Here is a 13693-nt window from a genome sequence, read left to right as displayed (position 1 = left end):
AAATTTTAGATTATTTTAAATCCATTATTATTTCTCGCACAGCATACTATCTTTAAATGAAAGTCAGCAACCAATTTTGCTGAAAGCTGTTTACTTTGCAAAATCAAAATCCTTTTGAAAACATGATTATCGTCCCTGTCGTATCAATCAGCAACTCAAAAGCAGACGAGTCGGAAGAAATCAGTGATGGTGGGTGGGCGCGCAGTCAAACACACGGTGTGAGTGACCGACACCATCATTTCTGCGGCTCGTCCTCTGATTGTTTTTCTTTGAATGGAGTTCAAATGAGTAATCTCGCTGACTGAGTGGGTCCGGGCGGCGAAGGAAAATTGGTTTCCGAGAGCACAAGGCAAAGAATGCGTGGGCAGACTGTAACGTGCGCCGCCAGGGTCGGAGTGTCCGGTCGTCCCTACACATATGTGGAGGCAAAACTCGTAAATTGCAAAATTGGCTCGCTCGCTTTTGAACTTGCACAGCAAGGGTAATTGAGGCAAAACACGGAAGTGCGCGGATATGATGCTGGGTGAATGCACTCAAATTACGAAAATTGATACGTGAGGCACGCTATAAAAGAATTATAGGCCTTGTCAGAGATCCATCAAGAAGCTAGCGTATTTATGAAGGGTCTGAACGTATTAATTCATAACAAATTAAATTATTTATAATTCTAATTAATCTCTGCAATTAAAAAGTAAAATTAGGCACAATGTTTTTTTTCCATTCAATCAGAGTGACTTTTTAAATAAAATAGTAAAATTCTGTCACATAAAGAGAGAAAAAGGGGATAAGTGCAATAACCATTCTTCGATAGCAATAGCATTTTTTTCTTTTAGAAAATTTTCAAACTAAAAAAATTGTGGCTAATTGTTAAAAGTACATACAAAATTCCATTTTCATCTTTTTACATAAAAACAGAATTTAATAATTTCACACAACATATTAAGTGTTAAAAAAGAAATTCTCCGGCTACTATTATTAATCAGAAATTTCATAATAAATGACGGCGCTGGATAACGAAACTTTCATCAATATTCATCCAAAACCTGAACGAAAACGCCAGTAAAAATGACAAAATTGAAATGGATTGTTATGAATTTTTTGCCACTTTTATGTAAAAAAAAATAATGACGGGTCGTTCCCATCTCATTTGCCGGAGTGCTCGTCGGCAGCATAATTTCTCTCGCGGTAATGGGCGGTGTAATTTTGGGCGTGTCTGTCCGGCCCTGGGAAATAAAGTGCTCTGGCGACGGTGTCACAAGTTGTTCCTGGCGACAATGCCTCTTTAAACGAGACCTACCCCGTCGAGCCAATTCGCCCTGTGCCTTCAATTTATTTCCCGCCGTTCATGCTCGGCGCACACAAAATGATTTTCCGTGGCTCCACCGGCTGCCGGCGCACCTTTTCACATGCATTCGTGAGGCTCCCGATCGAAAATAGAACAACGTCAATACACACTACAAGAAATTGGCCCGCACGTGACTCGGTTGCCTGACAAGAGACGGCGGGAAACGTGCAGACTCAACTGAATTCTAAACAGTCAAGTATAGTGCCTTCCGGTGAAAAATGGTCCTGCTCCGTTTAATTTAAACGATTACCCATGCAGCAATTTTTCGAGCTCTCTCAAAGTTGCCAATGCAAATGTAACGCAGAGTTAAAAAAAAGACATGGAAATTTTAATCCTGGCAAAAAGGACACTTTTTTTAAAATCACATCCCCTTTACCAGAAGATTTCAACAATTTGTTCAAACAAAAAAGTGTCAAATAAAAAATAAATTAAGGTCTCATATATAAAATTGACAGCATTTATTTCAAACATCAAATAAGGGAAAAAATGAATTTAGCGGAAATCCATGACGGCGTATCTCGTCAGCAGAAAATTTCTAAATATAACGGGGGTATATTGTACGCTTTCATTGCTGGCGATAAAGTGACCCCGATTGGAACCATATTTTATTGTTTGTACGTGTTCTGCCGAGTATTTATCTATTGACTCGAGCCCAAATGGTCGGCAGTTTGAGAGTGAAATGCACGTTTTATTAGAAGGCACAGATTTAATTGCTGATGAAAGCGCTCGTTGCATCAAGTGGGACGTGCAGCACTAATTCTTTATGATCTCAAACAGCCTGATTGGCAAAGATAATAATAATCGATTTTATAGGCGGATCATGTTAAACGACATATTTTTTTAGCACCAATGAAAGTAATTTCGAAAGCCGTATTAACAATTTTTAATCAGTTTGAAAAGTGAATTGCACGTTTGTTTCATGAAACTAAAGTTTTTTAATTAATTGATAAAGCTGGCCTAGTACATCTTTTGACTATCAATAACAAGGAGGAGATAGGGGTGGTTGCGTTTATTAGAAACAATAAATGAACTCTGAAAAGAGTGTGCTGTGTTTCTCGTTGCATTTGCGATATATATCAATAATCGCATTTGATAGGGGAGCATTTTTGTTTATTGTTTATTACTGTTGGAGTGAAGAAGGGTAGAGGGGTAAAATTTGAAATAGTTATATTCCAATGCTATATATAGAGAAACAGATGGACCCATTTAAAAATTGTTTACGATTATTGAAGTGTCACTGCCATCTCCCTCAAATATAACAATGCGGCGTGAATATTATTATGTATGGCATTGACTGAGATAGAATCTGTTTGCTTTCAGATGATGTAGGGAAACGTGTGTCGGCAAACACACTAGCCCGCAATGGACAACAAGAGTGGGGCGTCCCTCACCGCGTCCCCGGTGGGCGACCTGAACGACTCGGCCGCCTTCTCTTTGTACGCAGCCACCGAACTGCGCATCAGCACCACCCTGTCCTCTTATCTCAACTCGACGCAAAGTCCGGTTTCCTTGGCGCCGGACAAAGTCAGTCTGCAGTCGCCCTTGTTCGTCAGTATCGCCATCTTCCTGGTCAGCCTGTTCGCGCCGCTCATCATCGGCGGCAACGCGCTCCTCCTCGGCGCCCTCTACCGCTTCAAGCGCCTTCGCACCCCCAGCAATTACCTCGTCGTCGCCCTCTCGACGGCCGACGTCGGCATTGGCATGTTGCTGCCCGCACACCTCTACCTCGAGCTCTCGCGCAACACCCCCCGCACGCTCAACCTCTGCCTCGCGCCCTACTGCGTTGCCATCGCCCTCGGCAGCGCCTCCCTCTGCTCCAAGGCGGCCATCGCCGCAGACAGATTCACCTCCCTCGCCCAACCCTTGAGGTACAATTTGATTTGGTTTCGAGTTACGAAAAGTTTACAGTACAGAGCCCACAAAAGTTGAATGAAAAGCTTCCGATTTTTTCTTTTAAGCAAAATTCGCTTTTTTATAGAATTGCAATGTTTACAAATTCTTATTAAATTAAATAATAATAAAAAAGGTTTTAATATTACACATTACTACAACTTTTTGGACAGAAATTCCCGATAACAAAGAGTAAATGGTGACTATTACATGAGCTATAACTATTTTTTGCAGATTATGAACAAAATAATTTTTTACCATTTTTAAGTGAAAACAATATTTTAGAGAATTTATTTTTGTATTTTTTTATATAGAAATTTTGCTTTTTAAATCTGGAAAGATGCTGGAAAGATTAATTTTACCCTTACATATGCACTTACAATTAGAATGACTTTGCTTTGAACGACGCGTTAATGTTGCCAAAGTAAAATTTTTACACCAGTTTTGAATAGTAAAAAAGTGTGAATTTTTTGTAATTTAATTCATTTAACAGAGTTTTTTTCTTCTGTTATTTAATTTGAAAACTTCGTTTTGAAAAATAAATTCAAATTATCAAATTTATCAGAAAAGCAAGCAGATTTTTCAAAACCTAGCAAATATTTAAAGAATTTTTTTTTTTTTTTTTTAAACCTATAGAGTAAATATAATTATTTAAATCAGTTGCATTATTTGGAAATGAAATTAATTAACTTTTGCAGGTATAATAATCTGGTAACGCACACCTCTGTGAAACGCTACGTCATCATGATCTGGACGTACTCGCTGTCAGTGGGGTTTTCGCCCCTAGTGTGGCAGGGCCTGCACGGCAGCGTTGTGGTCAGCTACTGCTCCTTCACCCGTGTCAACCAGCGGGTCCAGATTTTCATTCTGTCCACAGTTTTTGCTCCTTGCACCCTCATCATTCTGATGTGCTACTGCTACATTTACGTTGTTGCGAGGTAAATTGAATTTCGCTTTCGTGACCCGCCCTTAATAAAAAACAAAAGTTGGATGTGTGCGTCTCCGTTAGACAAGCCTTTGCTAGTATCATAGAAAAGGCCATCATAATTTCTCCCTTCTATTATTCACCACTCGCGCGGCACGTGCTAGAGAAGAAACAAAAGCTTTAAATTGCGAGCCAACTTTCTCGTACACTTGCGAATCTGTCTGCGACAGAAGGAGTCGTGCTTTTTTCCTCATCCGCACGTCTCAATAAAATATATATCAGTTTATATAACTTCGCGTGCACATACTCACACTCGGCAATTTTCAACTTTTTATTTCGCTTCCGACTAGAACTAGAGAGGCGAGGCGCTCTTCGGTTGTGATTCACTCCGTCTGCAGATCCATTAATATGAGAGAGAGAGAATCTCTTCTACAACTTTCAAGCGTTAAACGTAAATCTTTTTAATCTACCTTGTCAAGAATCTTTTCCTCCCGCAGCAACTTCTTTCTTTCGTCGGAGTTTCATTAAATAAATTCTTCTAGCGTAGCACTTAATTTTAATAATAAATAAACAAAGAAGGGTATTTTTATTGGAATTAAAGACAAAACAATAATGATAGAATGAAAATCGCATAACTCAATAAATTTAAAATTATATATTTTCTTGCTCATTTTTTTTACTTTACTAACATAATATAAAGATTTGGTGAGAAACAGAGGGAAAAAATGCTATCATCTATTTTAATCATTGATCCTTAATGAAATTTAATAATTGACCAAATTGCGATTATTGCGTCGTCGTCATTCTGATGTATTTGATGTGAATCTCGAAACAGCCTTTTTTTGGTTTTTCGCTATTGTTGACTTTGACTGTTGAATGGGCTGTTAATTTGCAGTTGTTATTTTTAATTTTTTTTGTAAAGCATGACGAATGATTTTTTTTTCAGTTTAATTGTTCAATAGCCGGAACCATTTAAAAAAAAGCTAGTTACATTTCTAAAAATAATTTCTTACACCTTGTTTATATCATAATTCAGGAAAAAATTAAATTTAAACACTTAAAATCGTAAAAAATGAGTGGAAATTTGGAAAATCGTCGCACCATGAAAATCCACCCTACCGTATATAGAGCAACTTAATTTTTATTCGAAAGAAAAAAACGGAAACTCCTTTTTTAATTAAATTCCAAACGCACCTAATTAGTCTAAAAGCGGCAATTTTGTTTTTTGCAGGTACCACGCCCGGGCGATTTTCACAGTGGAGCTGTCGCTGCGGCGGCCGTCGACCGTGCCTCAGATCAACACCCCGACCAACACAGCCATCCCTGCGGCCACGTGCAACCAGTCAAGTCGGTACGGCCAGACGCTGGCGCTGACCGTGGGGCTGTTTCTGCTGCTGTGGGTGCCGTTCGCGAGCACCATGGCGTGGGACGTGGCGAACGACACGCGGCTGCTGGACCAGGAGTGGCTGTCGGCGGGGCTGTCGCTGCCCGTGTTTGTGAGCAGCGCCCTCAACCCCTGGGTGTACGGCTACCACAACGCAGAGGTGCGCGTGTCCGTGCATAGGGTGTGGGAGGAGTTGCTGGCCAAGTTCGGACTGGGCTCGGACAGCGCGTGCCGCAACACGTTCATCACCACCGACGTGCACAGCTACGCAAGCAACGCTCGCCTTTGCGCCGTATCTCCACACCACCTGCACCCCCAGTGCCAGGTGCGCAACCTGCTCATCCCCAACCGCGACACCCTTGAGTGCAGCACCCTGGGCAGCGCCGCCAAGGAGACCGTCGTCCACCTCGAGGTCGTCGCCCCCAACTGCAGGGGCAGCAAGAGTGACATTTGACCAGAAGAGCAGCCGCCCCGCACTTTGGACGAAACTTTTGTGTGATTTCAGACAGTGTGAACTGCTGCAACGATCCAGATGCCAAAAATTAAACAAATATTTCAGTTTTTTTATATCAGCTATATTAAAACAAGTGTTTCCGGTCACTTTTAAATTCCAATTGTGCACAATATCTGCTTTAAAAATAACAATAGGAGCAATTTTTAAGTTTTGATGTGTTGAATGAAACTTACTAAGAGAAATTTGAATTTTGGCCACTGACAATTAATGTTATACTACCCCTTACAAAAGGTTATTCAAAATGTTCAAAATTGAAACTAACAAAGTCTCTTGGCGGTTTTCAGATTTTTAATTTTACTGGTCAAAAAGCACACATCCCAAGATGCCCAGGAAAAAAAGATTGTAAAACTTTAGACGCGCCCGTGTTTCCAAACTGAATGTTAACCCTAAAAAATAAATTTAGCGGATCAAATGAAAATTATCGTCCATTCAAAAGTGCAATGTGTGACACAATTCACTTTTAAATGACACATTCGACACATTATTATTCTTTATTCTTTTTCCAAATGATTCTTTTTAAACTATTAACTTTATTATATAAAACAAAACCAGTCATGGAGTCAAAAATTCACCTGAGCATGATGTTTTTTAAAATTATTTTAATATAGCTCCTGATAATACTCATGCACAAGGAAATATTATTAGTAACGAAAAAATCATCATGAAGAATACAAAAATGAGTTGTGTAGTCTTTCAATACCTTAAAGGTTGCTTTTCGTTATAGCTTATGATCTATTTATAAAAAATCTATTTTCGGCGTTGGACATAATAAATATTTATATATACATAACTTTCAAATCCCGGTACTCTTATCTCTAATCAGACATTGTGTAGAAAGGACGGGCGTATTTTTTTCTCATCTTTTCAGTCAGACAAGTCAGACAATGTAAAACATTTCCCTATTTAAAAAAAATCGGTGTGATGAGCTCAAGTGTAGAATGTAAATTAATAAGTATAAGGAAATATAGATATTTTAGCGTGATTACCCGTATTTAAAAAGTACTCTGATATAGAAAGTTCCTGTTTTCATTTGGACTGCAGTTGGTGCTTATAAATGAGCAGGGTTTAGAAAAGTTAAAGAAATTAAAAAACCATCAATATTTAAAATTGGAAAAAACTATATAATAAACAAGCTGGACGTATTTGAGAAAATATTCTGACAAATAGGCAAGAGTCATTAGTCTGTAATGTAAAATTGTTGTTGCGAGATGCTGAAATTCATAAAATTGCATGTGATTTTATCTATACTCCTGCTGTATGATTGTTCTTTTTGTAATTTTGTCATTGCGGCTGTATACTTGGGTTAATTATCATAATTGTTTAAATGTTAATGAAAGACGTGAAATATCTTTGAAGATGTGATATTAGAAAGATGGATGGCATTGTTTTTCAGTATTTAACAAGATCCGTGTGTAAGTTACAAGTTGTTGTTATATCAGATCCGTCCATTTTTATTAAGTTAATGTAAAAAGAAAACATTCCAACAATTAAGAAAATTACAAGTCTTTGTTAGGATAATATGTATTATCTTATAAGGTGGGGATTGTGCTTGATATGGTGCTGTTCCCCTTATATCATTGATATATTTGCTGTTGAAAAAGTGTCTCCTCGCGCTCTTTTCATTTTACTCTCCTCTATTACTTTTATTTTCCCAAAACACTAAGAAGGCCTACAACGGAATACATGGAAATTTATGTGGCTCGATCTCAAGAATAAAATTGAATAAATGGGAATTTATTAATAAATATTACATTCAAAGTGTTATTTGCTTGAAAAAAGTGTTTTACTATAGCTCTAATTCCTTGCTCACTCTTCTCTCGACCACCGCCGAGAAAGCTCATGAATTATGGCTGCATAAAGCCACTGGAGACGATAAGCGAACTCATTATTACTGGCGACCTTATTTCCCGCGCAAAGTAGTTTGAGTTTCATGGACAGGCCAATCAGCGCTCGCCGTTCGTTCGATCGTCAATTTTTTTAAGGAAGAAACAACAACAAAACCTGGTAGCCTCTTGTTGGTCGGAATAATGAAGAAAGTGATATTTCTATTTAAATTTTAAGCTCTTCTGGCCAAAATATTATTCATTAACTATCTATAATTTCTTTGAGATTCTTTTTTTTACCAAAATTTATCTCGGAAATTTCATCTCGCCATGGGAGACGATGATGAACAGGACCAGGCGCTATTTAATGACCCAAAGTTTGCTTGCAGCATTTGCTCAAAAATATTTAGCACTGCATATCTTCTCCGACGACATCAGACGGTTGCGCACAGCATTGGAATGTATGTAACATAAAAATTTTTTTGTGCTGTATGTATTATTTTATTTATAATTTATAACTGCATATTAATCTTACAGCAATCCGAAAGGCCTGCAGCCCACTTGCAACTTCTGTTTCAAGAAGTTTCAAAACGCCCACACTTATGACAACCACCGAAAAACGTGTGCAGGACGCCCAACGTCTGCCAGGCCAAAAGTTCAGTACCCTTGTCCATACTGCGATAAAATTTGCACCTCAGTTGGTGGCCTGAAGAGTCACACAACGTTTGTGCATCCAACCGAGAAGTAAAATATTATAATAAAATTAAATTTTGTCTAAAAATTTTGTCTCACAGACGCAATGCGGGCGACACTGATGATTCTGATGGACAAGAGTAAAATTTTAAATTGAGAATAGATACATAGTCTTAATTATCTATCCTTTTTATTTTATTCTAGTGAGGCTGAAAAGGACGTTAAGATCTACATTTGCCTGGACTGTGGCAAAACAAGTTCAGGTCATACTGGCTTCTATCGTCATAAGATGAGCTACTGTAACCCCACTTACAGTAAAAAATCTGATCAGGAAATTGTTGGAAGACGATTTTGCTGGAACTGCGAGCAGTCTTTTGAATTTCCTTCTACCTTCAAGAAACACTTTAAAATCTGCAGCATCAGGTGGAATTTTCATTTGATTTGAAAATTTGGACAAAATTAATCATTTTACATTGATAGTATTGAAGAAGAAATTGCCTTGGTGAACAAAACTAAGAAATGTCATTACTTCCAATGCAATAATAATCTCAGTGAGCCAAATTTTGAGGAATCTGGAGTCAGACTCTTCCACATTTCTTTAACAAAGTGAGTTTTTGCAAGACTTTAAGCTAAAAAACAGTTTGAAAACAATTAATTTATTGCTTTCTGCAGCCGTCAAGAGTACTTGGAGCGCATGAATGTGGCTAGTCTTGCGCCGAATATTCCAACAGTTTCTGCCTTACGAATTTGCTCTAAGCACTTTCCTGAATCCGCGTTCCAAAATCGTCCTGGTATAATTAAAATGCTCCAAAAGGGAAGCCTCCCCTTTGACTGGAGAGACTCATTCTCCAAAGATGAAGTTGCTGAGGCAAGTTTAAGTTAATTTTGCAAATCTCCCCATCAGGAAAAATGGCATTGTCTAGTTAAATATTATTCAAATATTATTCCCTGTAATGTCTATTTCAATGCAGATTGAAGCAAGAATTTCATACAAAAAAGGAGACGACATTCTTGAGTTTATTGATTCCCAGAGAGCTTTGGTCTTCCAGCAGGCAGAAGCAAGTTTGAATTTTTTCTTTTGCCATTTTTTTGTCTAACTCGTAGATCAATTATACAGGAGGAAAGAATAGCTGGGGAAACTACTGAATTAGAAAATCAAAGGAAATCAGGATTCGTTGACCCTAAAATTTCTCCCAGCAACTTAACGGCACCGTTGGACGATGAGGAAATGGATACACATGACTTAGGCCAAAGTGATTTTCAAGAAGATAATAATCCTGTTATGGAGACGCCTAAAGAAAAGATCTGCAGATTGTGTGGGGAGGAGAAAGAGGGAATGGTCGGGATATATGACGAAGCTGGGAAGGACCTTAACATGCCCTTCAAAATGCAAGAAGTCCTTCCAATAAAAGTAATTATTTTTAATTAATGAGAAGTTTATTTGCATTCAATTCTCTATAGATTTCTGAGAACGACTCGCTCCCCCATCAAGTTTGCATCCAATGTGCTGGAGGAATTGATTTTATTTATCAAATGTACAACAAAATCAAAGATACTGACAAGGCTCTTCAAAGCAAGTACGCTCCTCTTGAAGAAGAAAATTACCAGGTTTTTTAAATTTAAAAGCACAATGAAATGAATTTATTTATTTTTTTCAGCAATCCTTGATGGATATGTTAGGAGGTGACAACGTTGATGAAATGTAATTTAATTCGATACTCATTTTCCCTCTAATTATTTTATTATAAATTCCCAGAAACAATTATGATGACTTTCCTGGCAACGACTTCTTTGGAATGGACGATACCCAAGACCAAGAGTATGTCGAATTCTCCACCAAAGATGAGGAAATCTTTCAGACAGCTCTGAGAGAAAGTAAAAATCCTCTAAATGAGGCTTCATACGCACCTCTAGTGTGTTCTTCCTGCGAGATTCAGCTTGACAACGCTGATGCTTTTGTGGACCACTACAGGGTGCAACACAAGCAAGAGCTCACTGCGTGTCCGTTGTGCCAAGTGTTCTTTGACAGCATCTTCAGCTTACGTCAGCACTGGTACCAACTGCACCTAAAGATCTTGCACAACACTGAGGTTGAGTTAGCAAACGGTCACAAAGTCAAGATTCAGAGAAAGCCAACTAAGTATCAATGCAAGCAGTGCAAAATGACCTTTGACAAGATCTATTTGTACAAGTAAATCTTTAACTTTTCATGAGAAAGTTACATTTTAAATAAAAATTGTAGGTCCCACTTGTCTGAAGAGAGAAGGAAACGCCAAAACAAGTCTACCTTGCAATGTGACTATTGCGACGAAATGTTTGAGTCTGAGATGGACAAGACGTGGCACATGTTAAACACTCATCAAGAGTATTTGCCCTTTGAGTGCTCGAAGTGCAAGCGGAGATTCAGACTGAAGCACAGTAGGGATTTGCATGAACGGTGCCACAAGGAGGATAGCCACCTCTGCAACACCTGCGGCAAAATCTTGCCTGACAAAATGATGCTCAAACTCCACCTTAGGCAGCACATGGTAGGTTCACTTTAAAAAGTAAATTATTTATGTTTTGGAATTGTGGCTTGCTTTGGTTCGTAAAATTTCCACTGTACTAACATAATGTTTAAATAATTTATAAAATGAGATTTAAATTTATTGAGTAAAAATGAAATAACTTCCCATTTCCTAAATTAAATTCCACTTGACAGAAATGGCCTTGTGGGGTTTGGTGCCAATTTAGGTGCTCATTGATTTTAGTAAGGGAACCTTTCATCATTCTTTTTTACTTAATTCCCTTAAGCGGATTTAATCCCTGCAATGTGTCCCAATAGGATAAAAGATTTTTTGTATCTATTAAAATAGAGAAGCCATAATTTCATTTTATTAATTTTTTTATTTTCCACACAAGGACCCAGTTCCTTGTCCTGTCTGTGCAAAAGAGTTCATCCCTGACAAGCTGCGAACCCACATGAAGATCCACAAAGACAAGCGGCCATACCAATGCACTAAGTGCGATGAGGCCTTCCAGTTCCTGCACCTGCTCAAAAGGCATGAAACCCAGGTGCATGTCGAGAGCAAATTCAAATGTTCCCAGTGTTCATTTGCTTCGCCAAGGAGGACACTGTTGAATTCCCACATGAACAAGGTCCATGGCACAGAGTTCAAGAGTGTCATTAAGTGCAGATACAAAGGATGCTCAGAAGTTTTTGATGCACCAAGGGAGCTTTACGAACACACCTGTCGTGAACACTCCAAGAATGGGTACATTGAAAGGAAAATGTTGGACGGAACAGATGGATACTTCTGCAGGTAAATATCTGACAAATTAAAAAAAAATTTTTTTTTCTTGGTCGCATTCATAGGCTGCGGCTGCGTTACTACACTTATCCTTGACTCACGATCCCAAACCTAGTTTCTCATAAATGTAATCTGGGTTTCCAAAATTAGCTTTCCATTTAGGAAGCCTGGTTCAGATAGGTACTCTTCAAGAATTCACATCCACTCATTGGGAGTTTCCATACTATCAGCCTTAGTTTAATATTTCTACTTTCAAGAGGCATAAACTTAATTAATGCTATTTAATATCAACACAGTGTACGAAGATATTAAAAAATTTCATATTGTTTGCTGTTTTATACTTGTAAATGTATAATGGGATATTTTATATTTCTCAATTTTTACCTATAATTGATTTTTCAAAAAAAAAAAAAAAAAAAAAAAAAAAAAAAAAAAAAAATGAATCATGACATGATATATTTATATCAAATATTTTTCAGATACTGTGAGCAAGTATTTGACATTCCAACATGGTACTCAAGTCACATCAAGAAGGTACATCCTGATGTTGAAAATGCAATATACACATGCAGTGTGTGCAAGTTTGAGACACCAATTTTAGGAGAGCTTGACACCCACCTTGAGCAGCATGCAGAGTGCTGCCGCTTCCAGTGCCAACAGTGCCCTATGATGTTTTCAACGTCGCGCAGAAGAGGCTCCCATGAATTTGGGACACACTTTAGAAAGAAAAAAATGTGTCAGCTTTGTGGGAGAAATGTGGACAACATGAAGGAGCACATGAACGTACACAAAGGTTTGTTATTAATAAATTTCTGCGTATTTTGACTACGACAAAAATTATAGAGTATGGCTGGAAAAATATTCTGTTCAATATGTAATGTAAGTTTCTGTAATTCTAGGTATCAAACCCTACAAATGTCCAACCTGCGACCAAGCGTTCCACCTCAGATCGCAATGGAAATCACACTTGTCGATACACTTGGACATTCGAATCCACAAGTGTCGTTTCTGCGAAGCATCGTTTCGAACAAAACCTGCTTGCAAAATGCACGAAAAGCTTCACACAGCGGAAACTATTTACGAATGTGAATCTTGTGACTATGCATGTACCTCAAAGCAGTCCATCAGAAAGCACAACCAAAAATTCCACATTGTCAACAAATTGGAATTTATTCCAGAAGAGCAGGAGCTGCAGGAAGCTGCGCATAACATCCTAGAAGAAGAAGCACCACAGGAGATGATTGTTGAATCAATTGAAATGAAAGAATTTAGTTCTCAGCACAGAAATGTGGTTGAGGAACAGGTTGTCATTTCAGATGAGTTGATGAGGGAGGACGAGGAGTTGGCGAAGCATGTGACAGTGCTTGGAGAGGAAGAGCAGATCAGCTACTTCATTGTTGAGATGCACTGAAAAAATGATCCGGATGATTGTTTACTTTGATATTATAAGGTTTTAATTACAATTACAAACTTTACTTAGAACTTCCACAGCACTGAAAAATAAAACTGATGAGTGTGTATGAAAAGGAAAATTAACTTTTAAATGTATTATTATATTGCATCATCATAATATATGCATATATGTTTATTATACACTTAATTTTTATGAAATAAATATTGTACATAGACTTACTAGTATGAAACAATAGAATTTTAATTTTATACTCACAATGTTACATTAATTATTTTATTATCTCTATTAAAGCATTTAAATTTTTTTTTTATTTACAAATCTTCAAAATCGACAGTAATATTTATTAGTTTTTAAATTTAATTTTCTAATAAATTTAAATTCTGAAACTTATAACAATAATAATTATTATTATTAT

At 37.7% G+C, this 13693-nt stretch overlaps 2 protein-coding genes across 3 annotated transcripts; both read left to right on the top strand.

Annotated features, from left to right (window-relative positions):
* Positions 1-2679: 2679 nt before the first annotated feature.
* On the top strand, positions 2680-7755 carry LOC132198201 (adenosine receptor A2b-like). The gene is made up of 3 exons (XM_059622082.1): positions 2680-3213; positions 3934-4173; positions 5392-7755. Exons 1-3 carry the CDS (start codon positions 2708-2710, stop codon positions 5996-5998), a joined length of 1353 nt encoding a protein of 450 aa, XP_059478065.1. The 5' UTR covers positions 2680-2707; the 3' UTR covers positions 5999-7755.
* A 294-nt stretch (positions 7756-8049) lies between these two features.
* Positions 8050-13501, top strand: LOC132198199 (zinc finger protein 761-like). Of its 2 annotated transcripts, XM_059622079.1 has the most exons (16): positions 8054-8090; positions 8271-8342; positions 8419-8625; positions 8676-8714; positions 8779-8997; positions 9055-9180; positions 9247-9442; positions 9546-9632; positions 9692-9985; positions 10036-10182; positions 10233-10276; positions 10331-10765; positions 10817-11102; positions 11476-11876; positions 12344-12657; positions 12764-13501. In XM_059622079.1, the coding sequence occupies exons 1-16, from the start codon at positions 8086-8088 to the stop codon at positions 13273-13275; spliced, it is 3384 nt and encodes a 1127-aa protein (XP_059478062.1). In that variant the 5' UTR covers positions 8054-8085; the 3' UTR covers positions 13276-13501. The 2 variants fall into 2 exon arrangements, with proteins under 2 accessions (XP_059478061.1, XP_059478062.1); XM_059622078.1 differs by having other exon boundaries at positions 8050-8342.
* The last annotated feature ends 192 nt before the right edge of the window (positions 13502-13693 follow it).

This window comes from Neocloeon triangulifer, unplaced genomic scaffold (assembly GCF_031216515.1).
Source record: "Neocloeon triangulifer isolate White Clay Creek 2 clone unplaced genomic scaffold, ASM3121651v1 ptg000012l, whole genome shotgun sequence".
Taxonomy (NCBI): Eukaryota; Metazoa; Arthropoda; class Insecta; order Ephemeroptera; family Baetidae; genus Neocloeon; species Neocloeon triangulifer.
Note: the sequence above shows the minus strand (reverse complement) of the source record. Positions and strands in the feature narration are given on the sequence as shown.

What these genes read in the sequence shown, in the direction of transcription:
- LOC132198201 (XM_059622082.1), top strand. Translation starts at nt 2,708, where the DNA reads ATGGACAACAAGAGTGGGGCGTCCCTCACCGCGTCCCCGGTGGGCGAC. An exon ending in TCCCTCGCCCAACCCTTGAG is followed by an intron (nt 3,214 to 3,933) that starts GTACAATTTGAT and finishes TAACTTTTGCAG; the next exon opens with GTATAATAATCTGGTAACGC. An exon ending in TACATTTACGTTGTTGCGAG is followed by an intron (nt 4,174 to 5,391) that starts GTAAATTGAATT and finishes TGTTTTTTGCAG; the next exon opens with GTACCACGCCCGGGCGATTT.
- LOC132198199 (XM_059622078.1), top strand. Translation starts at nt 8,212, where the DNA reads ATGGGAGACGATGATGAACAGGACCAGGCGCTATTTAATGACCCAAAG. An exon ending in GATGATTCTGATGGACAAGA is followed by an intron (nt 8,715 to 8,778) that starts GTAAAATTTTAA and finishes ATTTTATTCTAG; the next exon opens with TGAGGCTGAAAAGGACGTTA. An exon ending in TTGAAGAAGAAAATTACCAG is followed by an intron (nt 10,183 to 10,232) that starts GTTTTTTAAATT and finishes TATTTTTTTCAG; the next exon opens with CAATCCTTGATGGATATGTT.